Source organism: Acomys russatus, chromosome 19 (assembly GCF_903995435.1).
Source record: "Acomys russatus chromosome 19, mAcoRus1.1, whole genome shotgun sequence".
NCBI lineage: Eukaryota > Metazoa > Chordata > Mammalia > Rodentia > Muridae > Acomys > Acomys russatus.
The window spans coordinates 55,860,870-55,887,828 of NC_067155.1; the positions used below are offsets into that span (position 1 = coordinate 55,860,870).

The 26,959-nt window shown below is 51.7% G+C and overlaps 1 protein-coding gene across 1 annotated transcript; it reads left to right on the forward strand.

Annotated features, from left to right (window-relative positions):
• The first annotated feature begins 7,091 nt into the window (after window positions 1-7,091).
• Window positions 7,092-13,958, forward strand: Sdsl (serine dehydratase like). Its single transcript, XM_051161604.1, has 7 exons — window positions 7,092-7,301; window positions 7,463-7,502; window positions 8,136-8,275; window positions 9,943-10,031; window positions 10,631-10,858; window positions 12,472-12,596; window positions 13,617-13,958. The coding sequence occupies exons 1-7, from the start codon at window positions 7,143-7,145 to the stop codon at window positions 13,808-13,810; spliced, it is 975 nt and encodes a 324-aa protein (XP_051017561.1). The 5' UTR covers window positions 7,092-7,142; the 3' UTR covers window positions 13,811-13,958.
• Window positions 13,959-26,959: the final 13,001 nt, after the last annotated feature.

Here is a 26,959-nt window from a genome sequence, read left to right on the forward strand (position 1 = left end):
TTCAAGGGTTTTTCTGTGTAGCCTTGGCTGTCCTGGACTTGCTTTGTAGACCAGGCTGGCCTCAAACTCACAGGGATCAGCCAGCCTCTGCCTCCCATGTGCTGGGATTAAAGGCATGCGCCACCACATCCAGCCTTTACCCCACTTTTTAAAAAAGACAGTCTTGCTATGTAGCATTTTTTGACATTGAATTAATGGCAGCCCTCCTGCCTCAGCCTCTAGAGTGCTGAGGTTACAGGCATACTAGCACTTGGCTTGTCCTATTACTAATTTTTTTTTTTAAGATTTAGTTTTACAAAAAAAAAAAAAAAGATTTAGTTTTACATATAGTAAAACTATAATCCCAGCACTTGGGAGTCAGAGGCAGGAGGATTTTTGTGAGTTCAAGGCCAGCCTGGTCTATATAGTGAGTTCCAGACCAGCCAGGGTTACATATTAAGACGCTGTCTCAAAAACCAAGACAATGAAAAATGATGACGACGACAATGACGATGATGACGATGGCAATAATTATTATTATTATTATTTTGGTTGTTAGAGACAGAATTTCTCCATGTAGCCCTGGCTGTCCTGAGACTCACTCCGTAGACCAGGCTGGTCTCAAACAGACATCCACCTGCCTCAGCCTTCTGAGGACTGGGATTAAAGGTGTGCGTCACCACCTCCTATCTTATTCTTTTTAATTATGTGTGTGGTGTGTGTGGATATGCGCATGTGAATATAGGTGTCCATGGAGGCGCTAGAACTGCTGGAACTGGAGTTGCAGGTGGTTGTGAGCCACCTGGTGTGGGTGCTGAGGACTGAACTTGAGTCTCCTTCAAGGGCAGTTTGTGTTCTTAACAGTTTAGCCAGTTGCCAGGCGTGGTGGGCCACGCCTTTAATCCTAGCACTCAGGAGGCAGAGGCAGGCGGATTGCTGTGAGTTTGAGGCCAGCCTGGTCTACAAAGCGAGTCTAGGACAGCCAAGGCTAACACAGGGAGACTCTGTATCGGGGAAAAAAAAAACCAACCAATAAAACCAAAAAACAGCTTAGCCAGTTTCTCCTCTGTTGCTGTCTCTGTCTGTCTCCCTCTCTCTCTGTCTCTCTCTGTCTTCCTCTCTCTCTCTCTCTCCCTCTCTCTCTCTCTCTGTGTGCGTGCACAAGCATGTGAATGCATGTGTGCACACGTGTACAGCTAACTTGGGTGGTGGAGGTGAAAAGAGGATCTGTTCGCTGTTCTCTTCAGTTGCACAGCAAGCCTAAGGCTAGCCTGATCCATTTCAATTCCTAGGGCCTTGTGGTAAAGAGCTTGGCTGACGTGCACAAAACCCTGGGTTCTATCCCCAGTGCTGGGGGAGAGCGCCTTGGGTGCATGCTGTGGCTATATCGTAGGCATGTAATCAATGTAGATTCTTGCCTACAGCTGAGGTATTCCTCCACCAGAAAGCCTTCTCCAGAACCCACCCTACAGTCACCGGTGGAGACTTTTTCTGCCTTTTGTCCTTTTGTGTCCCTGGTACCCCCGCGCAAGACTGGGCACTTGCCAACGGTGGGGGAGGGGTTGACGTGAGGGCAGAGGTGAGCTGGGTGGGGTCTTCGTCACAGATCACGGCTAAGCAGGTTCACCTGACCCCAGGTAGCCAGCCAGGGGTTAATCATCAATCCTGGGAGGGGAGAGGTCACCCTTCCCTAAGGAGGATACATATGGGACACCTGTGTTGCCTGGGCCTTTCTTTTACATCTAGGACACCTGGCCCTCCACCTTGTTTTAAGGCAGTGTCTTCACTGAGCCTGGAGCACACATATTGGACTAGACTGAGTAGGAAGCTTGGACAGCTTTCTGCTCCCACCCCCATAACGCTGGGATTATAGGTACATTATTACCTCATCAGGCCCTTTTACACGAGTGCTGAAGAGTCGAACTCGGATCCTCACAGACTCTTCTGGGTACTTCATTTGACCCTAGACCTCAGCATCTACATGCTCACCCCCACCGCCAGCACCCTGCTTGGGCTCCCAGCATCCTACCTGCTCCCAACTTCTATAGCAAGGGCATCCTGAGGGTTGGGAGTAGGCAGGGGACACAATATCTTGTTTGAGGTTAAAGGTCTCGGGACTTGGCAGGCGGTAGGTGTCTGGTAAATATTTATTTATTGAGTACACGAAGGAGGAGTGAACAGCTATTGCTTTGAACAGTAAGAAATGGCTGGGGTTCCTCTGTTGGCTGTCAAATAGCAGAGATGGGACTGTGATGCGGATAGGACAGTTGCTGCCTCATCCTCATCTCCTTCCTTCCTCCAACCCCTCACCCCCATCCCCCCCCCCCCCTTTTTTTTTTGGTTTTTCAAGACAGGGTTTCTCTGTGTAGCCTTGGCTGTCCTACACTTGCTTTTGTAGACCAGGCTGGCCTCAAACTCACAGTGATCCACCTGCCTCTGCCTCCCAAGTGCTGAGATTAAAGGTATGTGCCACCACGCCCGGCTTTTTACTCTTTTTTGTTTTTTGTTTTGGTTGTTTTTCCTTTTTTCTTGAGACATGGTCTCCCTATGTAGCCCCAATTGTCCTGGAACTTGCTATATAGACCAGGCTGGCCTTGAACTCACAGAGAGCTGCTTGCTTTCTGCCTCCCAAGTGCTGGCATTTAAAGACCTGTGCCACCATGCCTGGCCTGCATCTTTGTTTTCTCGTCTCAAACCTAAGCTGACCCCAGTGTGGTCCGGGGAAAGTCACAACTCCCCCCCCACCCCCACCCACTCCCCTGCAATGCCCTACCGCCTCCCCTGACCCCTCCTCCCAAAAGCTCTGGGGGTCAGATCTGGGGTGTCTGTGTTAGGGAGGTGTCCAAGGTGCTGGCCAGCCCCTGTGGATGTATACTTTTCTTTCTGAGCCTCCATTGCCCCACCTAGGACATGAACCCAGGTCGTTCTTGAGCGATGAGCTGCGTGAGGAAGGTGGGGAGGGTTGAGTATCTCCTTGAGTCTTGATCAGTTTTTTGTTGTTGCTGAGAGTCCTCACCAGGACCTCAGAATGAGGAGCTGTCCCTTTAACAAGGAGGAGGAGCCAGGCCCTGGTGGCCGGAAGCTGTTCTGGTAGCCAGTGAGTCCAGGTTGGTCCTGGCTGGACTGTGGGCTGTGCTGGTCTAGGGACTGTCCTTCGAGAAGGTAAGGGAGGCGTTATGGGTGTGGCTGAGGACTGTGGGGGCAGTGAGTGGGTGTGAGGGTAGCTAGTACTCCAGTAGCATCTGTCCTGCCTTGTCACCCCACAGGAGGCAGGCCCTGGGGACCCTGAGGGTAGATACTAGGTTGTACTGGCTGGTGGAGCAGTCGGCCAGGCGGTCTAGACTTTCTCCTGGTTCGGCTGCTATCTGCCACCTAAAGGCACATGGGGAAAGGACCCCAGTACTACCAGGGTTGGCACGCGGCTTGGCTAGGGTGAGCAGCCCTGACAAGTGAGCTCCAGTGTGGAAGTCACAGGGCCCCGGGCATCCAGGCTCCTGCTCAGCCCCAGCAGCTGCCACAGTGGTGGGAGGTGGGGTTTCCTGGGCCTTGGCTCAGCTGGGTCCCCATCCTGATGGTGATGAGGTTTTTGTCATCAAGGGGGTGAGGGGTGGGGGGTGGGGCAGACAGGCCTGGGGACAGAGCCAAGAATTTCAACCCTTTTGTTGTTGTTGCTTTTGTTTTTTCTTTTTGGTTTTTCGGGACAGGGTTTCTCAGTGTTAGCCTTGGTTGGCCTGGAACTCACTCTGTACACCAGGCTGGCCTCCAACTCCCAGAGATCCGTCTGCCTCTGCCTCCCCAAGTGCTGGGATTACAGGTGTGTGCCACCACCAAGCGCCCAGTTTCAGCTCTTAAGTAGTTGTTGGTGAAGTACCAAGCAGCGTCATTTTAAATTAATGATGCTGATGATGGGGAGGGGGAGGGGGTTGAGGGGGTTGAGGGGGAGGATGATGACACCAACAGTCCAGGAGTTAAGATACCACACAGTGTGGAAGCACACACCTGCGTTTCTTTGAACTCTGAGCCACATTTCCTGACCTGTGTGTAGCCTTGAGCACCAACCCCTCTGGGCCATGGAGTTAAATACAGGCCTCTGTCAGGGTTTCTCGGTACCTTCTGAGATAATGAGGAAGGTGCTGGGCATGATGCCCAGCTCCCAGTAGGCCCCACCCAGCGCTTAGCTCTCATCAAGTCATGCAAGGGTACAGTGGGCACCTTTACCCCATGGCTGGATGTGATCCTGGAGGAGCCCATGCTGTACAGAGCTGCATCCAGTGCGTGGCATGCTCATGGTCAACTGATTTTTATCCTGATGGTCCAAAAGACCTTTCCTGACTCCATGCCCAAAGGAGACCCTTCTGTTCACCTCTAATAAACAGTCACGTGGGCTGGAGAGATGGCTCAGAGGTTAAGAGCACTGTCTGCTCTTCCAGAGGTCCTGAGTTCAATTCCCAGCAACCACATAGTGGCTCACGGCCACCTATGATGTGCTCTAGTGCCCTCTTCTGGCCTGCAGGCATACATGCAGGCAGAGCAAGGTATACATGATAAATAAATAAATCTTTAAAAAAAAAAATAGCCACGCTTTCCTACTATTTCGTTGCTCTATAGATCCTTTCACCAACTACAAATTGACTCCGAGATAGACGGATGTCTTGCTCACTATGCCATCCCAGCTTGGACATGCACAGCGGGGGTGTGCCTGCAAGCGTGGAGAGAAGGTCTCAGTGAGGGAACCTGTCTAGAGCATTCAGCCTGGAGCATGGCAGTGGGTGCCAGTGCTTTGTCTGCCCCCACAGCCTGTGAATTGGCATGTGTATTTGTTCCCGCTTTACAGAAGAGGGGAAAGAGGCACAGGGTGGTTGAGGGGCTTATGTGGGTCACACAGCTGGCTTTTGACTTCGGTCTTTGTTTTAGCTCTTGATACCTGTGATCTGAGGTTGCAAAGCTGAGGGGAGGGCCAGGCCAGCCTGTGAGGGATGTCTTAGCTAGGGTTTCTATTGCCAAAAGGAAATTGGGGAGGAAAGGGTTTGTTTGGTTTATCCTTCCATTAACACTGTTCATCATCAAAGGGAGTCAGGACAGGAACTCAAACAGGGCAGGAACCCGGAGGCAGGAGCTGATGCAGAGGCCATGGAGGGGTGCTGCTTACTGGCTTGCTCCCCATGGCTTGCTCAGCCTGCTTTCTTATAGAACCCAGGACCACCAGCATAGGGGTGGCACCGCCAACAGTGGGCTGGACCCTCCCACATTCATCATTTATGAAGAAAGGACAGCGAGGGCAGTAAGGGCTCTCCCACAGGCCAGCCGTGTAGGGTCATTTTCTCAGCTGAGGGTCCTTCTACAAAAAATGACTCTATCTTGCATCAAGTAACATAAAAACTAGCACAGAGAGTCTGGGGACCCTGTGAGAGGTCCAGAAGGAGATGGGGTGGGTCTGCATTGTTTTTGCCTTGTCTGAGGACTTCCAGGGCAGATTAACAGACAGACCCCCCAGTTCTGGTTATTTGAGTCCCTTGAGTAAGAGTGGGTAAGAGGTCCAGGCTCCTGGGCAGGAGGGGTGGGGTTTAGCTTGCCCCCTCGTGGCCCAGTTTGGAGCTGCAAAGGGATTGACAAGTCTTTTCTGCTGTACAGTCAAAAAGGGAGGTAGTTTTTGTTTGTTTGGTTTTTGTTTGCTTGTCTTTCAAGACAGGGTTTCTCTGTATATCCTTGGCTGTCCTGGACTCACTTTGTAGACCAGGCTGACCTCGAACTCACAGCGATCCACCTGCCTCTGCCTCTTGAGTACTGGGATTAAAGGTGTGCACCACCACGCCAGGAAAGGGGGGTAGTTTTAATTTTTGTTTTTGTCCCTTTGGTTTGGCGATTTGAAACAAAGTCTGGGATCACAGGTGTAAGCGACCAACCACCCAGCTGTTCCTTTTTTCCCTTTCTTCCCTCATTTTTTATTATTTGTTTGTTTACTTATAGACAAAGTCTACGTGTCCCTGGCTGGCCAGAAATTTTCTCTGTAGGCCAGGTTGGCCTTGAATTCATAGATCTGCCTGTCCCTGCCTTCTGTATGATGGGTGGTATGTGTGTCACCACACTTGACTCCCCCCTCTTAAAATTGCTCTCTCCTTCCACCTTTAAGTGGTTCCTGGGTTTTACCACATTGCATGCAGTACCAGAACAGACCAGAAGAGGGCGTCAGACCCCCAGAATTGGAGTTATAGCTATTTGTGGGACACTATGTGGGTCCTGGGAACTGAACCTGGGTCTTTTACAAGAGCAGCAAGGGCTCTTAACCGTTGAGCCATCTTACCAGCCCCTCCCCTATTCTTTTTGTTTGTTTCTAGACATGTTTTGTGTAGCCCTAGCTGGCTTCAAACTTTTATGTAGCCAACGTAAAGTTATCACCTCACTGAGTTAGGACACACATAGACCTCTGTAAAGCTACAAAACAAACGCTTGCTGGCCAGTGTGGTGTCATAGTAACACTAAGGAGGTGGAGGCAGGAGGAGGGCAGGCTCTGGGCTAGCCTGGGCTACATATGGAGAGCCTATCTCTCGACAGCAACTACAACAAAAGCATCTTTACTTTTAGAGACACGGGCTGTGGCTCCTACAGAACGGATAACCGGGAGGAGGGTATAAGACTGCCAATGACAAAGATGGAAGGGCCTGGTCTCCCTGGCACCTGCTTAACCAGCATTTTTATAGGAAAAAAATTATGATTGAATGAATGCATTTGTTTTGTTTTGTTTTTGAGACAGGGGTTTATCTGTATAACAGCCCTGGCTGTCCTGGCCATACTTTGGAGACCAGGCTGGCCTCGAACTCGCAGAGATCCACCTGCCTCTGCCTCCCAAGTGCTGGGATTAAAGGTGTGCGCCACCAACACCCGGCCAAATGGATGCATTTTTATTACTCTTTGGTCACACCCTGTGTCCTCAGCACTATGGGAAGTCACAGACTCTAAGTGAAGGGCACCCAGGACAATCTGCCTTGCTCAGGCAGGAAAACCAGGGTCCAGAGAGGGGTGGATACTTGCCCGGACCTTGAAGCTTGGAAGCTGGATACGATTTGGGGTGTCCAGGCTCAGGGGCCTCATCCTCCCTTCTTCTGTCATAGTTAAAGAGTCTGAACAGCACATGACCCCTTGCAGGTCATCCATGTGCTGCGGGGATGGAGGGAGCCTCGGTGGAGCCTTTCCACAGGGTCACACCCCTGCTGGAGAGCTGGGCGCTGTCACGGGTGGCAGGCATGCCCGTCTTCCTCAAATACGAGAATGTGCAGCCAGCTGGTTCCTTTAAGATCCGGGGCATCGGACACTTCTGCCAGCAGGTAGGCGGGGGTGGGGGGGGGGCGGGGAGGGCCCAGGGCCATGGAGGAAGTGTGGGCAGTATAGAGGGGAGGAGAGTTGGATGGAGCACCCAGTCACACCCCACAAAGACCTCCATGACCCATGAGGGGAGTGACCCCAGCTGCATCCTTTCTCTCTACAGATGGCTAGGAGGGGATGCAGACACCTGGTTTGCTCCTCAGGTGACCTCACCCTCTCTGTTTCACTGGAAATCCTCGAGACTGGGGTGGGGGCAGAGGAGCCAGCTAGAGCAGTGGTCTCTCCTCCCTTCCTTCCTTCCTTCCTTCCCTCCCTCCCTTCCTCCCTTCCTTCCTTCTTTCTTTGTAACAGGCTGACAGTACTCCGGACCCTCCTGTTTCCACCTTGCAAGTGCCAGGATTATAGGTCCGCACCCCCCAGGCCCCCCTGAGGTTTCTCTACAGAATTAGCCTCATCAGGGTCACAGTGCCAGACAGCCACATCATCTGTTTTCAAATCCCTTCCCCATAATCCGAGACTACTTGTGGTAGTTCACCGGCGACAGAGACCCACCTCACAAAGGTTTAAACTACAGGCTCCAAGTTCTGAACATCACCTGGGTAAACAGCTCCCAGGCAAAGCTGGATCTCGCTTTTTCTTTCCCTTTCCTTTCGTCACAGGGCAGGAGGTTGAGTTCTCTGATTGGCTTGATGTAGATCAACTGTGTCTCTCTGCAGGGGGTGGGGGCGCTGTGGTGGCAGGGCCGGGGGTGGGGGTGGGGGTGGGAAGGGGGAGGGGTGGGGGAGGGGGCGGTGGTGGGGGGTGGGGGAATGAAATCCTTCCTCCACTGTTCCCAGGGGGCAACGCAGGCATCGCAGCCGCCTACTCAGCTCAGAAGCTGGGCATTCCTGTCACCATTGTGCTCCCACAGAACGCATCCGTGCAGGTGGTGAGGCGGCTGGAGGGGGAAGGGGCCGAGGTCCAGCTGATTGGGAAGGTAAGGAGGAGGTGCTGGGGGGAAGCAAGAGGGAGGTACACGGCAGGGGCAGGAGAGGTGCGTGGGGGGGGGCTGTGTCCTCCCCCACCCCACTCCAGGACATCACCTCCATTTATTTTGGATGAACAACGGCCAGAAAGAATCTCTTGGTCTTCAGTCTTCTCTCGGGAGGGTGAAGAGAAGAGAGAATGGGAGGGACATAGGTGTTGCCCTTTGAGGGCTGGGACCTCTGGACCTGTTGCCCACCCTGAGAAGATTCCTGTCAGAAGGCTAGAGAGTGTTCCCTGTCTTCACTTGGTACTGGGACATGAAAGGCTGGCAGGTTTTTTGTTTGTTTTGGTTTTTTGAGACATGGTTTCTCCTGTAGCCCTGGCTGTCATGGACTTGCTTTGTAGACCAGGCTGGCCTCGAACTCACTCATCAGAGATCCACCTGCCTCTGCCTCCTGAGTGCTGGGATTACAGGCGTGCGCCACGGCGCACAACAGTCTGGCAGTTTTCATAAGACAAAAGCCTTCAGGTGATGGTTGTGCCATTTCTTGTTCTGAAAGTAATAAGAGAGCCGGGCGTGATGGCGCATGCCTTTAATCCCAGGGCTCCGGAGGCAGAGGCAGGAGGATCTCTGAGTTCGAGGCAAGCCTGGTCTACAGAGTAAGTCTAGGGCAGCTAAGGCTACACAGAGAAATCCTGTCTCGGAAAAAAAAAAAAGGAAGTAATAAAAGCATCAGAAGAGCTGGCACGTAAGCACCCGAGCCACAGTGCCCAAAGCTGTTTCCAAACACTGCAGCATGCTTGCTTCTTTTTGTTTTGTTTTTTGAGACAGGCTTTCTCTGTGTAGCCCTGGCTGTCCCGGACTCACTCTGTGTAGCCCAGGCTGGCCTCGAACTCACAGAGATCCACCTGCCTCTGCCTCCCGAGCACTGGGATAAAAGCTGTGCACCATAATGAGCCCTCCCCCACCACTTCTGCACCTCTACTTCCTTTGCTTTACCAACCAATCACACCCTCATCGACTCACACACCCATGGATCCCGGAACACGGTGGGGCATCTCTGTGCCGCCTGGCCTTTACTCCTCAGACCTCAGCAGGGCTGTGTCACTGAACGGGACACAACAGCTGTCACCCACAACTCTCAATCAGTATTTGGTGGGGTCTGTCCCAGGCACACACTCCTTGCATTCAAAGCCCGTTTTGCCCACCACCCAGCTGAGCTCCATGATCAGGGAGATGCTCAGAAGGATGAGAGCTCTGGGTGACCTATGGTGGGCACAGGTGTCAGGGACCAGCCCTGCTTGTGCGTCAACTCGCCCCGGGCCACCATTGGGTGACAGGCTTTCCCAGGTAGTCTGTAGGGACGCAGCTGATATGTGAGTTTGGTGTGAGGGACTTGTCCCCTCCCATGGGCTGAAAGTGGGCTCCATGTGACAGCCTTGAGTACATTGGCTCTGTGCACCTGAGCTGTTCCGAGTCCTGTCATCACACAGCATTCGGGTCCCTTTGTGTTTGATGACCTTTGGCCTCAGCAGAGGCTGCTCTCCTCTTCCTGGGAGGTGTGGCCTCTCTCAGGGGAGACTTCCTCCAGCCCCTGTAGGAGACCCCAGTTTTCCCCACAGTCTCTGTGGAGTCTGCAACCCAGCTTTTTTTAAGGGTCCTTTACTTCCCTTTAGGTCTGGGATGAAGCCAACGTGAGGGCACAAGAACTAGCCACAAGGGACGGCTGGGTGAACGTCTCCCCGTTTGACCATCCCCTGATCTGGTAAAGGCCTATAGCTAAGTCCCCAGTGAGCCAGGCTCAGGGGGTGGAGAAGAGTCTCCGAAGCCAGGCAGACACGGGTTCAGGATTGGCTTCTTGGGAATCGTCTTTTGCACAAAGCACTTCGCTGCCCATGCCTCAGTTTCTCCACCAGCAAAATGGGGATGCAACATGACATATCTTTTATTGAGCGCATGCTTGGGGTTGGGTGCAGGCTGCTGGGCGTTCCCTCGCTTTCTACTCAGCTTCTGAGAAGTAGAGGCAGCCATTGGGAAGCCCACTGGGGCACAGAGAGGTCAAGGGCACACAGCCAGTCAGGGGCAGAGACAGGTGTCTGCTTACAGAACCCCATTCTAAGTCACAGGCTAGTCCCTCTTAACCCTCCCTGAGAAGGATATTTCTTCCCTAAGTGGCGGGGAGACAGGGGGGATTGGAGGAGAAAAGGCTAAGAAAGAGCCTGGGATGGTGATGGGAGATGGGTGGGTGGATGAATGGATGAGGCCAAGGGGACCCCTGCTGCATCATCTTGCCTCTTTCAGTGGCCAAGGAGAGGGGTCACCTATCCCGGAAGCCCCATCATTTGCTCCCCTCTCATCCCACAGGGAAGGCCACGCCAGCCTAGTGAGGGAGCTGAAGGAGTCCCTGGGGACCCCACCGGGTGCCGTGGTGCTGGCTGTGGGGGGCGGAGGGCTCCTAGCAGGCGTGACTGCTGGTCTGCTGGAGGTAGGCTGGCAGCATGTGCCCATCGTTGCCATGGAGACCCGCGGGGCGCACAGTTTCAACGCAGCTTTGCAGGCAGGCAGGCTGGTCACACTGCCAGACATCACCAGGTGGGCCTGGTGGGCATCGGAGTGGGTAGAGGGTGGGGGTGTGTGTCTCCATCCAATGGTTTCTTTGTCCAAGCTAGTGGGGGTGTGGGCACCTCAAAGATCTGCTCGCCTTGAAATTCCAACCAGTGTCACCAGGGTCCAAGTTCGAGGGTGTGAAAAAGCCTGGTTTGTGCATGCACCCCTACTATCCTGGCATTTTAAGAGGCTGAGGCAGAGGGCTTCAGAGTGAGGGTCCAGCCTGGACTTGTGTCAAGAGAGTCTGTCTCGAAAACATACATACACAAGATGATCAAGGACAACATCTGAGGTCAACTCTGACTTCTACATGTACCCACATAAGTGAGCACACAGGCACATGCGCGCGCGCGCGCGCACACACACACACACACACACACACACACACACACACAGTAGATGGAGCCATGTAAAATTCTCATTGGTTGGAATTTTTACCAAAGTGACCTCAGTATCTTCAGGAATGACAGACAAGCAACACACAGCAGCAGACAGTGTCTCCCTCAGCCGACTCTCCGGCGGCAGATGTTGCCCTGAGTGGGCCTGTGTGGTTTTCCCTCTCTGCACACACATCTGGCTAAGCAGGAGTAGTGTCTGACCACACCACGTCTGTCTGACTGTCAGTCAGTCAGTCTGTCTTTTTTTTTTTTTAAGATTTATTTATTATGTACACAGTGTTGTGCCTGCATGTACACCTACATGCCAGAGAGGGCACCAGATCTCATTATAGAGGTTGTGAGCCACCATGGCCACCATGTGGTTGCTGGGAATTGAACTCAGGACCTTTGGAAGAGCAGCCAGTGCGCTCTTAACCTCTGAGCCATCTCTCCAGCCCTGGTTTATCTGTCTTTGAAGCCTCTTCTCCTTGGGCCAGAGGCTCCCAAATGTGTCCGAAGTGAATGAATGCCTTAGACACCCTTCTTCCCTTTTTCTTCGAGACAGGGCCTCCTGTAGCCCAGGCTGGCCTCAAACTTATCATGTATCGGAGGCCCAATCGTTCTGCTTCCACCTCCCAGGTGCTGGGGGTCGAGTGTGTGCCACCACACCCTCTTTGAAACAGGGTCCCACTAACTTGTCTGACTGGCCTTTGACCTTGAACTTGCCATCCTCTTGTCTCAGACTCTTGAGTACGGGGATGACAGGTCTGGGCCACCACCATACCTGGCTCATTTCTTTGCTCTTCACCGTTGCCCCTATCTGTGTCCTTAGTTACCACAGTGACAATGGATACCACAACCCACACTTCTCTAGTGCCTGCTAAGCCTTGGGCCCTGAGCTCTTTACAGCCTTTCAAGTCTCTTGATCCTCCTGGCAACCTCACAAGTCCATTATTCATATGAAGAAACCGAGGCCCAGAGAGATCAAGTGACTTTCCTGAGACTGCAAAGCCAGTGCAGAGCCAAAGTCAGTTAGTAGACACCATGGCTCCAGCCTCAGTGGACTGGGATCCCCAAGAGTCAGAGACCCCCAAAGGTATCCCTGGGTTCAAACCACAAACCCTAGCTCACCATGGATAGCTGGACCTCAGCACTGAGGGTGGGGCTCTAAGGCATCTGCTCTTCCACCACCCCACCCCACCCCACCCCTGCATCCTGTAGTGTAGCTAGGAGCCTGGGAGCCAAGACAGTGGCTGCACGGACCTTGGAGTGTGCAAAGGAGTGTGAGATCCTCTCTGTGGTGGTAGAAGACCGGGAGGCCGTGGGAGCTGTGCAGAAGTTTCTGGGTGAGTAAGGCCCAGGCTATCTGTCCATGGTAACCGTGTCCTCATTGTGATTGGCTGGGCATCAGTGACGTCATGGGGCATGCCCACTAGTGGACGGGAAGAGGGAAAAGTCTCAGCAGCTTCAGGACATTTGCACACACCCTTCCCACGTTCCTACCTCTGGATGTCTGTCCTGGCCCTGATGATCCGTTATGATGCCTCCTCTGAGAAGCCACCGGATCTCCCAACACCACCTAACTAACCAGAGACTTGCAGTACACTAACCCCTTGGCCCACAGGTGCCTGGTTTTTAATCTACTGTGGGGTGACAAGGTGGGGGGGGTGGGGCTTTGTGCCTTAGCCACTGTTACATCCTGAGAGTCTCCCTAGCACATAGCCAGGCAGTGAGTAAGGTATTTGTTTGAAAGAATGGATGAATATATGAATGAGTGGGGAAGGTGACTAATGGATGGATGGGCTGAGGAGGGAGAGAATGAATAGGGGGTAGGTGGGTGGGTGGGTGGATGGGTGGATGGATGGATGGATGGATGGATAGGTGGATGGATGGATGAATGGATGGGTGGGTGAGTAGGTGGATGGATGGACGGATGGATAGATAGATGGATGCGTGGATAGATGGATAGGTGGATGGATGGATGGATGGGTGAATAGATGGATGGATAGATGGATGCATGGATGGATGGATGTGTGGATAAATGGATGGATATATGGATGGATGGATGGATGGATGGGATGAACAGGTGGATGGGTAGATTAATTGGTGGGTAGATGGACACATTGACACGCAAGCTAATGGATGAGCAATCAAATGATGGGTAAAAGATGAATGAATGGCTTCCAGATGGATGGCTTGCTTTACAGACAAAGGCTACACTGATGGATGGACAGAGAGGCAGACAAGTGTTGGCGTAAGGAGTAGATCTGCAGAAAGTCCGACCTGTGATTGCACTAGAGATGGATGGAAGGACGGACACCTCCTGATGAGCACCAGCTGACAGCCCTCCCCTGTCCTCTCCACAGATGATGAGCGCATGCTGGTGGAGCCTGCCTGCGGTGCTGCCCTGGCTGCTGTATACTCAGGCGTCCTAGGGAGGCTCCAAGCTGAGGGCCGCCTGAGCCCCGCCCTGGCTTCCGTTGTGGTCCTTGTGTGTGGTGGCAACAACATCAGCAGCCAGCAGCTGCAGGAGCTGAAAACCCAGGTGGGCTGCAGCTGATGATTCCCAGGGACCCCAGAGATTCCTGGGGACATCTTCATGGCCGCTGAAGGAGCCTCGGTTCCAGTGGTCCTGCCCTTTTCCTTCAGGTAGCCCTCCTGCCTTACTCTCCGCAGTTCCCTCCAGCCCAATGAATAAATCTGCCTGAGCTGAGTGTGTGTGTGCCTTCCATGGGTTCTGTGTTTTTATCCCTCAAGCTACACAACCCTGAAGCTAGTTCTGAGACAAATGACACCACATCAGGCATGGGCGGCTGTACTGCACCTTGAAACATGCCCCTCCATGGAGGCGATGATGTCACCGCCCCCCCACCCCCCACCCTCCACCCCCTTAACCCCCCAACCCCTCCCACCCATCACATGCTTAACTGCCAGTAACTTTTCTAAGAGCCCTTGAGTCCTTTTTTACGTCAACATTCACAATGTCCCTGCTACAGTGTGCGTGTGAAGGTGACACAATGCACCAAGGTCACACAGCTGTCATGTGTGCACACATGATTCTCAATGTCACTAGGTTATGTTAACGTGGATGCTGGAGGTGGTGGGGCTAGAGGGGCAGTGGAGTCCGCTGGTGCACATTCCCCCTCCCCCCCCCCCACCCCTGCCCCATCCCCTCCTGCACGGTCAGGCTGCTTTAGGAAACAAGATGACATCAACTCCATTGAAGCCACTAGGGGGCAGCAGAGTGCCTCCTGTGGGGACAGAGTCCCAGGGTAGACTTGTGTCCCTGCAACCCTGGAATTTCCCCTTGGCTCTCATTCAATCTGGGGGTGCTGAGATGTCCTTCCCTCTCTGCGTCTGACAGCCCACAGGGCAGGGTTCAGGCAGCAGTGACCTCTGCTCTCAGATGTGCTGCCTTGTGTTCTCTGAACCTCAGAGATGGCCCTCACTTGCCAAGAATCCCCTAGACACCTGCCGCCCCAGTCCTGTTTCCTTACGAATCTGCCATGATAGAGACTTTGGTGCAGGGAGTCCTGGCTCTGGATACAGCCAGACCTGAGTGGATCTATTCTTGCTAATTATCCCCCTTCTCCCTCCCTCCTCCCTCTCTCTTTCCCTCCTTGCTCTCATTCTCTCTGTCCCCCCCTCCCATTTTCACTGTTCTCATGTTCTGGCCTGTGACATGGTCTGTTGGGGGAGGGTGACCTCAGACTCGCCACAGGTGTCCTTCAGTGGCTTCTCTGTGAGGTCCAACCGTGGGAGTCAGGAGGACCCAGGGTCTAGCCACTTACTGAGCACCTGTGCCTTGCTTGGGCCTTTGGACCATTTTATCCAAGGATGACCTATGTGGCACAAACAGTTGCTACCCTCATTCAAATGAGGACACTGAGTCAGAGGAGTTGACACATTTGGTCTGCGCCATATAGCTTACACATAGACTCCCCATCCCCCATCACCCGCACCCCGTTGCTCAGCCTGTTCCCTGTCGGCCTTGCTCTCTCTGCTTCTGACTCATACACATCCCTCAAACCCAGTCGCCTCCTCCATGAAGTCTCCCAGGACACTCCAGGCTGGCAATATCCCTCCCTTCTCCCATCCCTGTACCTGAGTGGCAGAGGCTGTCCCTGGTCCAGGTGCTCCTGGATCCCAGGCATCCCTTGGCAGGGTTTGGGCCCTGTTGCTTGCTGTCCTCCTGGGAGACCTGTCAGCTGCTGTTTGTGCCTTGCCCGGTCTCTGGAGCTTCAGATAAGACAGCCTCAGAGGGCTGTTGACCCATCCTGATAACACGTGTGTCCCTGAGCTCAGCTTAGACCCTCCTGTTGACGACCAAGGCATTTAAAAATAGGGAGGGGACCCTGGGGGGAGAGGCAGGGGACAGAAGAACTGGGGACACTGCAGCCTTGCTGCAGCAGGGCCAGGTTCCGTGGCTGGGCACAGGAGAATAGAGCCTGGGAGCTGGCTGGGGTCAGAGGGCATTTGCATGGGGCTGTGTCTGCTGCTGGTGCGTGCTCCTGTGACACCCACCCTGCTGGCCTTGCTGTGGCTCCTCAGCTACCAGGGTCCATCCAGACCCTCTGTTTTGTCTTTAATCTTTGCTTTGGGAAAGGGGCTGTTGCTACCCAGGAGCAGGGAGGAGGAGGGAGGAAGGCAGGGTTAGGTGGCAGCTGCTTGGCCCTTTCAGCTGGGATGTCATCCTGAGAGATAACACCTGAGGTTGACCTCTGCCTTCCGTATACGCATATATACACATCCACGCTCACACGCACCCACATACAAACACGATCTGCTGCTTACAGGCATTTGAAAGAGAGGTGAGGATCAGCACTTGGGAGGCAGAGGCAGGAGGATCACTGTGAGTTCGAGGCCAGCCTGGTCTACAAAGCGAGTCCAGGACAGCCAAGGCAGAGAAACTCTGTCTTGAAAAACCAAACCACACACACACACACACACACACACACACACACACACACACACACACACACACACACACAAAAAAAAAAAAAACCAGAGAGGCGAGGAAGATGGGAGAAGGTATGTTGCAGAAACCACATAGACTGTTTGATTACAATGGTGTATTTAAAGGAGTCCCAGCCTTTAGATGGGCTAGCTCATAAGCTACATCTATGAGTCTTTAACAGGTAAGAGGGAAGGGTGTTTCGTTTTGTTTTGTTTGATAGCAGTAGGGATCAAAGTGAGGCCTTACATAGTCTAGGCTAGCCTCCTACCACTGAGCCACATATACAGCCCTGAAAAGGTATAATTTCCTCTGAGGCTCAAAAGCAGTGAAGGGGAGCTGTAATAGCAGCACACGCAGAGATCTTTAAAAATATATATTTATTATTTGTACAGTACTCTACCCGCATGTGTGCCTGCCCACCACAAGAAGGCACCAGATCTCATTACAAGTGGTTGTAAGCCTCCATGTGGTTGCTGAGAATTGAACTTGGGACCTTCAGAAGAGTAGCTAGTGCTCTTAACCTCTGAGCCATCTCTCCAGCCCACATGCTGAGGTCTTGAGGCAGGATCCCATGCCTTCCTCAGTCCTGTGCCCAGCCTAGGACTCCCTCTCCAGCTCGAGCCAACTTGACCACTGAATGGACAAACGTTGCCTGCAGCGCCCCTCCCCTCCACCGAGAACTCTTTACGGTTCAGTAAAGTGAGCCCATGGCTGCGAGAGGGGTTGTTTGCCCAGTGTGGACTTGTACTCTGCCCACGGGAGCCTTTGTGTCTAGGGATACATGGATTGCAGTGGATGGATGACAAGTTCGCACAGGGATCCGAATTAACAGGCAGCCGCTGGATCCCCACTGAGCGCAACTCTCTCAGGCTCCAGAGCAGTGGTTCTCAACCTTCCTAGTGGGGCAACCCATGACTACAGTTCCTCATGATGTGGCAACGCCCTCACCAACCACCCATAAAATTATTCCGTTGCGACCCCATAACTATGATTTTGCTGCTGTTATGGATTGTAATGTAAACACTTATGCTTTCCGATGGTCTTAGGTAAGCCCTGTCCAAAGGTCAGTTCCTTCTCAGAGGGGTCGAGACCCACAGGTTGAGAACCACGGTTCCAGCTGCCCTGCATAGACTCCTAACTTGGGTTTTCTTACCTGTGTCTTCCTGGCTATAACTCACAGCCCGGGCTCTCCTGCTCGGGACCTGTGGTCCAGACAGAGCCCTCTCCCCATTTCACCTGCCTCTCCCTTCCCCAGTGTTTGTGCTGTTTAAATTCCACCAAAAATGTCACGGGCAGGCTCCGAGCCCGACTTCCAAATTCCCTGATAAATCCAGCAGTTGGCAACCCCGGGAGACACTTTGTGCAGCAGGAAACCCCATAAATCACCCACTGCCATTCCGGCGTGGGCAATATCTTATGTAAAAAGGTGTTTCCTGGGAGCGCCATGGGCAGGAGAATCCTATTACAGGCCGCCCCATTAATTATAGAGAGTCAAGCAACCCCTTTCCTGCGATTTTTTATCTTAAGTCCGAAAACTGATTGCCGTCCCCCAACCCTTTCCCCGCCAAAAAGACCTAAAGAATAAAGATCAGTGTTTGAAGAACAAATGGCCAAGCTGCTCCTTTTACAGTAGGCCTGGCAGGGATGGGGTGGAGAGGGGCAGGGGGAGGGCGATCACTCTCATACCTCAGAGGCCTAAAGTGATAGGGACCTTGCTGGGCCTGGTACAGTGTCTTGACTCCCCAGCCCCTGAAAGTAGGCTTGATAACTAGTCTCACATGACATGGAGAAAAACTGAGGCAGCTCTGAAAGAGAGAGAGAGGCAGGATTTGAACCTAGGTCTCATTACCCAGCAAGGCGTGTCTTCTGCCTACCTCCACATCCCGGAGGAAGAATGGCCCGAACTGTGGGACTTCATAGCAGCCTTGGTTTCTCTCCCATGTAATGTGAGACCCCTCTGACTGTCCCACAGCAAACAGACAGGGGTACAGGCAATATCTAGGGGCTGCCAGGGCACCCTGGCAGGGGACACACCATTCTAGGAGGCCATCAAGATCTTATTTCCCACTGTGCAGAGGAGGAAACTGAGGCTCTCAGGGGTTCCGCCACCCCCTAGTTGGGGGACACTACAGCACGAGGAACTATATCTATTAAAGGGTTGCAGTGTTAGGAAGGCTGAGGACCACTGTGCTAGGTGGTCCCAGGAAAGTCAGCTTCTCTTCATTCAGGCCTTGGCTTCAGCGCCCATTTCCTCTGTGGACTCTTTTGGGCTGCAGTCTTGCCTCTCAGGTCTGGACCTGGAGAGGGTTGTCCTGTAGTGAAACACACAAACCTCAGACTGTGGCCTAAAAAGCAGCAAAATGAAGTAAGTTTAAAATAGCAAGGAGCCGGGCGTGGTGGCGCACACCTTTAATCCCAGCACTCGGGAGGCAGAGACAGGTGGATTGCTGTGAGTTCGAGGCCAGCCTGGTCTACAAAAGTGAGTCCAGGATAGCCATGGCTAACACAGAGAAACTCTGTCTCAAAAAACCAAATAAATAAAGAAATATAAAATAAAATAACAAGGTCTGGCAGGGCATGGTGGCACACGCCTTTAATTCAGCACTCAGGAGTCAGAGGCAGGTGGATTGATGTGAGTTTGAGTCTAGCCTGGTCTATAAAGCAAGTCCAGGACAGCCAAGGCTACACAGACACCCTGTCTTGAAAAAACGAAAAAACAAAACAATAAAACAACCAACCAACCAAAAATAACGAGGTCTGAGAGACAGCTCCGCAATTAACAATGTAGGATGTTCTCGCAGAGGATCCAAACAAAGGATCGGGGTTCAGTATCTACATGGCAGCTCACAACTCTCTGTAATTCCAGCTCCAGGGGACTTAATACCCTCTGAAGGCACCTGTACGTACATGGCATCCACTCACACAGATATGTATATACACACACACACACACACACACACATACATGCACACCACATGAATTTTAAAATTCAAGAATGCTCCCAGCGCTGCTGGTGCACACCTTTAATCCCAGCATTCAGGAGACAGAGGCAGGCAGCTTTCTGAGTGTGAGGCCAGCCTGGTCTGCCAGTTCCAGGACAGCCAGGTCTATCCAGAGAAAACTGCCAGAGCAAGTTCCAGGACAGCCAGGTCTATCCAGAGAAAACTATCTTGAAAAGAGAAACCAAACCAAACCAAACCAAATTTAAAAGAATGCAAACACAGCAAAAAATATAACATTGTAACTGGGGGGCCCCTGGCCTCACTGCCTTGTTCACCTCAAGCTAAGCACATTCTCCTACTTAAATGTTGCTTATTTGTTCATTTTTGTTTCAAAATTTTATTCTAAAGGTAACTTACCTTGTTTGCTGAGTTAGGGCAGGGGAGCACCCTCCCAATGTCTGACGCCTGTATACACACCCCTCTCCTCTTAGATAGGGTCTCACTATGTAGTCAGGCCTCAAATTCACCCTCCTCCTGTCTCAGCCTTCCTAATTCGGAGATCGCAGGTGTATGCCACCACCACACTCAGGTGTCACCTGCAGTTACTGCTCCTTCCTTCTTATGGTTACGGTGTCTCTCTGAACAGTGCAGCAGGACCAAATTGAAATGGACCTGTGCTCAGACTCCTGGTCAGTGGTTGAATGAATGATCGTGTGAGAGGCTGGTGGAGGTCTCCAGGATTTCCAACTGTGACCAGAGACAGCGAGTGACCTAGATACATACAACACAGCACAACTATGCCAAAGCCAGTCCTAAATTAAAATGCCACAGGCCCATGCAGTCAGCACAGAGATGTCTCTAGTTCTGTGCAGTGGACCACTTAGGGGCCAGCTCTCTGGGCAGACACATTCCTGAAATGTCACCTCCAGCCTGCATTACCCCACAATGGCGTGTCCATCCCTGCAGCATCGGCAAAGATTCCTTTAGAAAGATTTTAGATATGCAAGTGTTTACCTGTGCTCAGTGCCCTCAGAGGCCAGAAGAGGATGTTGGATCCCCTGGAACTCGAAGAGATAGTTGTGAGCTGACATGTGGGGTGCTGGGAATCGAACATAGGTCCTCTACAAGAGCAACAAGTGCTCCTAACCACTGAGCTGTGTCTCCAGCCCCCTACAAAGCATTTTTGATAGTCTCATCTGTAGACCAAATTGGCACAGCCCTTGGAAAGAAAGCATCACTTCTACTGGGAGGGTATGGAAGGTCACTTTATAGCGTCCAGCCAGTTCTCAAGCCAAGCCCTCTGGATGTTTGATAAGGAGGCCTTGGGGACACCCAAATGGGCTGGTCCAATCTGCCAGAGCCCAGATGTCCAGGTACCAGCCTAGAGGCCTCACATGATGACATCATGTGAAGCAGACAGTGACAAAACTGACAGTGTCTCCAGCATCAACCAGGGAACCCAAGACTCTCAGCACCGGCATCTGTCTGTCTTTAAAAAAAAAAAAAAGCCAGGCGCGGTGGCACATGCCTGTAATCCCAACACTCAGGGAGGCAGAGGCAGGTAGATCTCTGAGTTTGAGGCTAGTCTGGTCTACAAAGTGAGTCCAGGACAGCCAAGGCTACACAAAACAAAAACGCACACACCAACAAATAACAGCAGTAAGTGACATATATGACATATCTAGGCAAATAGTAAGAGAATAAATGTGCCAGGTGGTGGTGGCGGCACACATCTCTAAGCCCAGCACTTTGGGAGGCAGAGGCAGACGGATCTCTGAGTTTAAGGCCAGCCTGGACATCCAGGTCTAAACAGAGAAACCCTGTCTCAAGAAAAAGACAGACAGACAGACAGACACACACACAGACAGAAACAGAGAGACAGAGACAGAGAAAGACAGACAGGGAGAAAGAGACAGACAGAGAGACAGCGAGGGAAAGAGACAGAGAGGGAGGGAGGGGGAGAGAGAGAGGAGGATGGAAGGTGGGAGAGAGGGAGGAAGAGAGGAGGGAGGGGTAGGTTATGTTTTCATGATATCCCCTGGAAAGGCTGAAGTGGAAAAATAATTTTTGAAAAGATTCTGATGCTAGGACCCTATTAGCTGGATCTGGATAAACAGAAGGTCCCCAAAGCAAACAAAATGGCACTTACATGTTGATTGATTTTTTTTTCCTGAGATAAGATGAGACCCAGGGCTTTGTGGCTGCTAGGCAAGGACTCATGGTGACACTCCTGCCTTGGCCTCCCGAATTCTGGAATGACAGACAGGTGCACCCTGCCCCACCTGCCTGGTGCTCACTTGAAAATGTTCAAAGCATTTTCTCAAAGAAGGAGTTTGAGCAGACGGCACACCATACTGCAAATGGAGGAAGTTATCACTACCAGGTCTTTCTTGGCAGGTCCCTTCCAGAAAGTTCTGTGAGTGGACTGTGATATCATGGGCTTGTTTAACCTTGACAGTGATGTCTACCTGTGTATCTATGTATCTATTTCCCATCTATCTATTTCATCTATCTATCTATCTATCTATCTATCTATCTATCTATCTATCTATCAATCATCTATCTATTCTCTCTCTCTCTCTCTCTCTCTCTCTCTCTCTCTCTCTCTCTTTCTCTCATCTGTTTATTCCTTTGAGATAGGGTCTCTCTACATAGCCATGGCTGTCCTGGAACTCATTGTGTAGACCAGGCTGGCCTCAGACACACAGAAATCCTCCTGCCTCTGTCTCTTGAGTGCTGGGATTGAACGCGTGCACCACCATGCCTACAAACTTCATATTTTAAATCTCTCACTCTTTTCTTTTTCTCCCATTCTTATCCCTGACCCTTTCCTTTTATGAGCCAGGCTTTCATATACCCCACCCCAGGCTGGCCTCAAACTTGCAGTGTAGTTGAGGATGACCTTGAACTTGTGAACCTCCTGCTTCTATCTTAGTGTTGGGATTTCAGGGTTTCGCACCAAGCCTGGTTAGACAAAGCCAGGACTGGGAGCCAGGGCTCCCTGCATCTGGGATGAGCAACTCCACCCACTGAGCCCCGAGCCTAGATGGGATTCCAAACCATTTCTGAACCAAGAGAACTCACCCCAGAAGATTTTACTCCAGTGAAAGAGAGATGGCTGGGGTTTGGATCTGATGTCTGGATGAACATGTGTGATCCCACAGGCATGCCTATGGTGCCTCTGGAACCTTCCGGCTACAATGACACTGTTGCTTTGGATCTGGCCACTTCCTGAGTCACATTTTGAACAGCAAGAGGCTGGCAGATCTGGCTTCTGACCCCAAACCACTGCAAAGTCTTCATGAGAATTTAGGCCATCCTCTTGTTCTTCCTTGGTCTCAAGTGTCATCCCTGGAGGTGGCAGCTTGGAGGGAGGGTTGTATCAAATGCCCCCCCCCCCCACTAAACGATTATCTGAAGCATTAAAGAATTGAGGTGTGAAAAAATGAGGTAGGACAGAGGGTAAAGACATTTGCTGGATCTGATCCTCACATGGTAGAAAGGATTACCACTCTGCCACACCCATGCCATGGCACACGGACGCCCCACCTTCTGCCCCACAATAAACAAAAAAGTAAAATTAAACACGTACAGACATAAGAAGGCTGCACCAGAGATGACTCAGTCATTAAAGGGCACCTGCTGCTTTCCCAGAGTTCGATTCCCAGAACCTACACATCAGGTGCCTCATAGCTACCTGTAACCCCCGCTCCAGGGAGATCTGGCACCATTGGCCTCTGTGGGCACCAACACTCACACACTCACACATACAACACAGAGAAAGGGAGAGGGGGGGAGAGGGGGGAGGGAGGGAGAGAGAAGGAGAGAGAAAATTAAAAACAATAGCATAACTCAAATAATAGAAAAATCGAGAGGAATTTAAATGAAGACATAACTAACAGTCATCCTGCCATTTTCTATGTCCTCAGGAAGCCACAAGTACACAATGGGGTGAGGGACGTCACTTCAGACTCCTCAGGGTCCCATTATCCGGTGCTGGGGTGTGAGTAGACGGAGACAGACCTGGATCCCAGCTTGCACTTCGGCAGGAGCCACTGTCCAGAGCCACAGCTGGAGCCAGGCTGGATTCCGGGGCTCAGGGTTGTAGAAGCTTCTGTGCACCACGGTAACGGCCCATTTGCAGGGACCGGCCGCCCAGGTGTTAATATCACTAATGGCACAGGAAGGGGAACCTGGCCGCTGAGCTGAGCAGGAGAAGTAAGCGGAGGAGCACGCGCATCCGCATAAATCAGCTGTGAGAGGTGCAACGACTGAAGCGGGACTTAAAATTCCAGTCAGGGACCTGGTGCTCTCCTCATTGGAGCTGCAGAGGGAATTTATTCTGTTTATATGTTTTTACTGCATGACAAGGCTGGAGAGCAGAGCCCTCCACAGCCGTTTCTACATTTTAAATATTAGTTCAAAGGATGGGGAGAGGCCGGCTCTAACGCTCTGTGCAGCAGAACCCGGGATCCGGAGAGCAGAAGTACGGGCATGCATGCTGGGGTCCAGAAGGCTTAACTAATGTCCAGGGTTGGTCAGAATTTAACTATCAAGGGCCCACATGTTTCTAAAGACACAGGGGGACAGGCGATGTCTTCTTTTTCCAAATCTGAGGACATAGGCTTCGACCTTTTCCAAACCAACTTTATTTGAGGTTCTTTAAGGCTTATGCCTCCCTTCCAACCTACCTACCCTAGATGGGAGAGAAAAGAGGCTAACCGGAACAGGAAAAGTAAACCTTCTTGGATTCAGTTCCTGGGAGCGATTCCCCCCCCCCCCCCCGCTCCTCCCCCCCGCCCCGCCCCGCATCGTTGACAGGATTTCAGCAGCAATTCAACCAAAGTTGCTGCTGAAACCTGGAACAGGAGCCGGAAACTGGAGCCCCAAAGCCTTCGTTGGAGTAGTTCTCTCTAGGAGCATCTCGAAGTGGAGCAATGAACAGCCAAACAATACCAAGACCCCAAAAAAAGCCCTGCCTCCTGTTTTGGCCATATATATCTATATATCTCCTCTCAGAGTCTGTACTAAGATGTGTTTCAGCTGGCAAAACCCAAGCCCTTGAATGACGTGGTTTGTCTCCTAGTGGATAAGCATCACCTGTTCTCTCATAAGTCTGTTCCCCATCTCACACTTGGGATCAAAACCAAAACATGTATACATCCCATTACATAGCCCACACTTGGGATCAAAATGAAAATGTGTTTACGTCCCCCACATGAGGACATAGCCAGAGCTTGGTTCACGTCCTTACCTATATGTATTTTTAATTTTTTTGGTCTTAATTTTTTAGAGACACGATTTCTCTGTGTAGTCCTGGCTGTCCTGGAACTCACTCCATAGATCAGGCTGGCCTGGAACTCAGAGATGTGGCTGACTCTGCCTTCCAAGTGCTGAGGCATACACCACCATTGCCTGGCTTTAGAAATAATAATAATAATAATTATTATTATTATTACTACTACTACTGTTGTTGTTGCTGCTGCTGTTGTTGTTATTGTTATTATTTTGGTTTTTCGAGACAGGGTTTCTCTGTGTGGCCTTGGCTGTCCTGGACTCGCTTTGTAGACCAGGCTGGCCGCCTCAAACTCAGCGATCTGCCTGCCTCTGCCTCCCGAGTGCTGGGATTAAAGAAGTGCGCCACTACTGCCCAGCTAGAAATTCTTATTAAAGATTTTGCTGTTGTTTTTATTTCTCTCTTCCTCCTTCCCTCTCCCCCTTCCTGTATGCCATGTGAGGGTAGTTGCCAACAGAGGTCAGAAGACGCCCTAGTGCTGGAGTTACAGAAGGTTGTGAGCTTCTATGTAGGTAGTAGGACTCGAACTCACAGCCTCTGAATGAGCAGCCAGTGCGCTTAATCTCTGAGTCATCTCTCCGGCCCTTTTAACTCTTGTAAGCTTTTCATTTTTGAGTTCAGGTACTGGAGAGGTAGCAAGGCATTAGCAGAGACATCCAGGAAACAAAGCAGGAGGAGGGTGGGTGGTAGAGAGGGAGAGGATGAAATGGGGTGCGGTGAGAAGGAGCTGTCCTTATGTCTTTGGACCTTGGTGACTCTCTTATGCTTTGTCTCCGCTTAGCTGTGCTAACTAAAGCCTGGAGGGGACTTTAAACGAACTCTAGGCACATTTTTTCTACCAGCAATGCCTCTTTCAAGAATCTGTCCCACCCCTCACACACAGTACTGGAGATTGAACCAGTACTTAACCTGCGTGCCCCAAGCGAGCGCTCTATTATGAGCTACTTGCTAGTGTTTTCTGTTTATTTTACTTTTTAAACAGTCTCGAACAGGCTGGGGTTGGCCTTGAACCTGTAATCTTCCAGCCTCGGGTTCCCAATTAGCTGGAATTACGTGCAAGTAGTTAGGGTTATATGTGTGTACCCCATGCCCAGCTCAGAGTCCCTTCTATTTTTGCTGAATTTCACCTATCCATTTCTTTATCAGCATCCACCCATCCATTCATCTATCCCTTTATCTCCATCCACCCATTCATCTAACCTTTCCACTATTCGGTCATCTATCATCCATCCATCTGACTGTCCTTCCCTCTGTGCATCCATCCATCCATCCATCCATCCATCCGTCCGTCCGTCCATCCCTCTATCTGTCTCTCTATCCAAATCTCCCTCCATCTCTTCCTCTGTCCATTTGTCTCTCGCTCCATCCAGCCATTATCTACCCGTCCACCCATCACTCCTCTGTCCATCTGTCTCTCCGTACATCTATCCATCCATCCACTCATCCATCCATCCATCATGTCCATCAGTCTCTCCATCCATCCATCCTCCATCCACACATCCTGCAATGTCGTCTCTAGGCAGCTGTTGGGGGGCCCCTTTCTGGTCTCAGGGACAACACAGACTCTCAAAGCTGAAGTCCTTGACTGAGCACCTGGCTCTGCCCCTTCTCAGTTGTATGGCTCAGGCAAGCTCACCGCGCCTGCTCAGTCTGGGCCTCCTCCTGCAGAGTGAGAGTGATGACACGTGTCTGGAATAGGACTGAAGCTTGAGGGAGACATCAGCTGAGGAACTGAGGCAGTCGGAACAGTGTGGCGCCATAGTCCAGCAAGCTTGGGGGTTCTAGGGACCTCTGGGAGCTTTTGGCCTTCACTCTGGCTATTGCTTCTGGGGACCAAGATATATGCATTTTGAGCAGGTGCCTTCCTCTGGTTCTACTCAGGAAAGCATGGGTGCTAGGATGTAAATGCTCTTCCCACTCTCCCTTTCTCCATCCAGCCTTTCACAGACTTTGCTCCAGCAAGTATTCCTTCTGCTGACACCTGCAGAACACTGTCTTGGGGCAGATGAAGGTGTAGTTTCTCCTCACTGTGGCCCTGGGCCCTGAAGACATCTGGGAAGCTACAATGAGCTCATGAGAGTAGGGGTGGGTTGGGCCAAGTAAGGCTTTCTCGTGTGTGTGTGTGTGTGTGTGTGTGTGTGTGTGGTGTGGTATGTGTGTCTGTGTGTATTGTGTGTGTGTCAGTGTGTGTATTGTGTGTTGTATGTGTATTGCGTGTTATATTTGTTGCGTGTGTCTCTGTGTGTGTTGTGTTGTGTGTGTCTGTGTGTGTTGTGTGCTGTGTTGTGTGTGTTGTGTGCTGTGTGTGTTATTGTGTGGTGTGTGTGTGTGTATTGTGTGTTGTATGTGTTGTGTGTTCTGCATGTCTGTGTGGTGTGGTGTGTGTGTGTCTGTGTGTGCACATGTGTGGGTGAGGGTGTACTTCTGTGCGTAGCTGAGTGTTGGGAATGGGAACTGAACACGGGAACCAGTTCCTTGAGCCTTTCTCTTCAATCTCCATCCCACTCCTTGCAT

Excerpts from the sequence above, each read along its gene's own strand:
- Sdsl (XM_051161604.1), top strand. The coding sequence starts at position 7,143 with ATGGAGGGAGCCTCGGTGGAGCCTTTCCACAGGGTCACACCCCTGCTG. Across the intron at positions 7,302-7,462 it reads TCGGACACTTCTGCCAGCAG|ATGGCTAGGAGGGGATGCAG; the intron begins GTAGGCGGGGGT and ends TTCTCTCTACAG. Across the intron at positions 12,597-13,616 it reads AGCTGTGCAGAAGTTTCTGG|ATGATGAGCGCATGCTGGTG; the intron begins GTGAGTAAGGCC and ends TCCTCTCCACAG.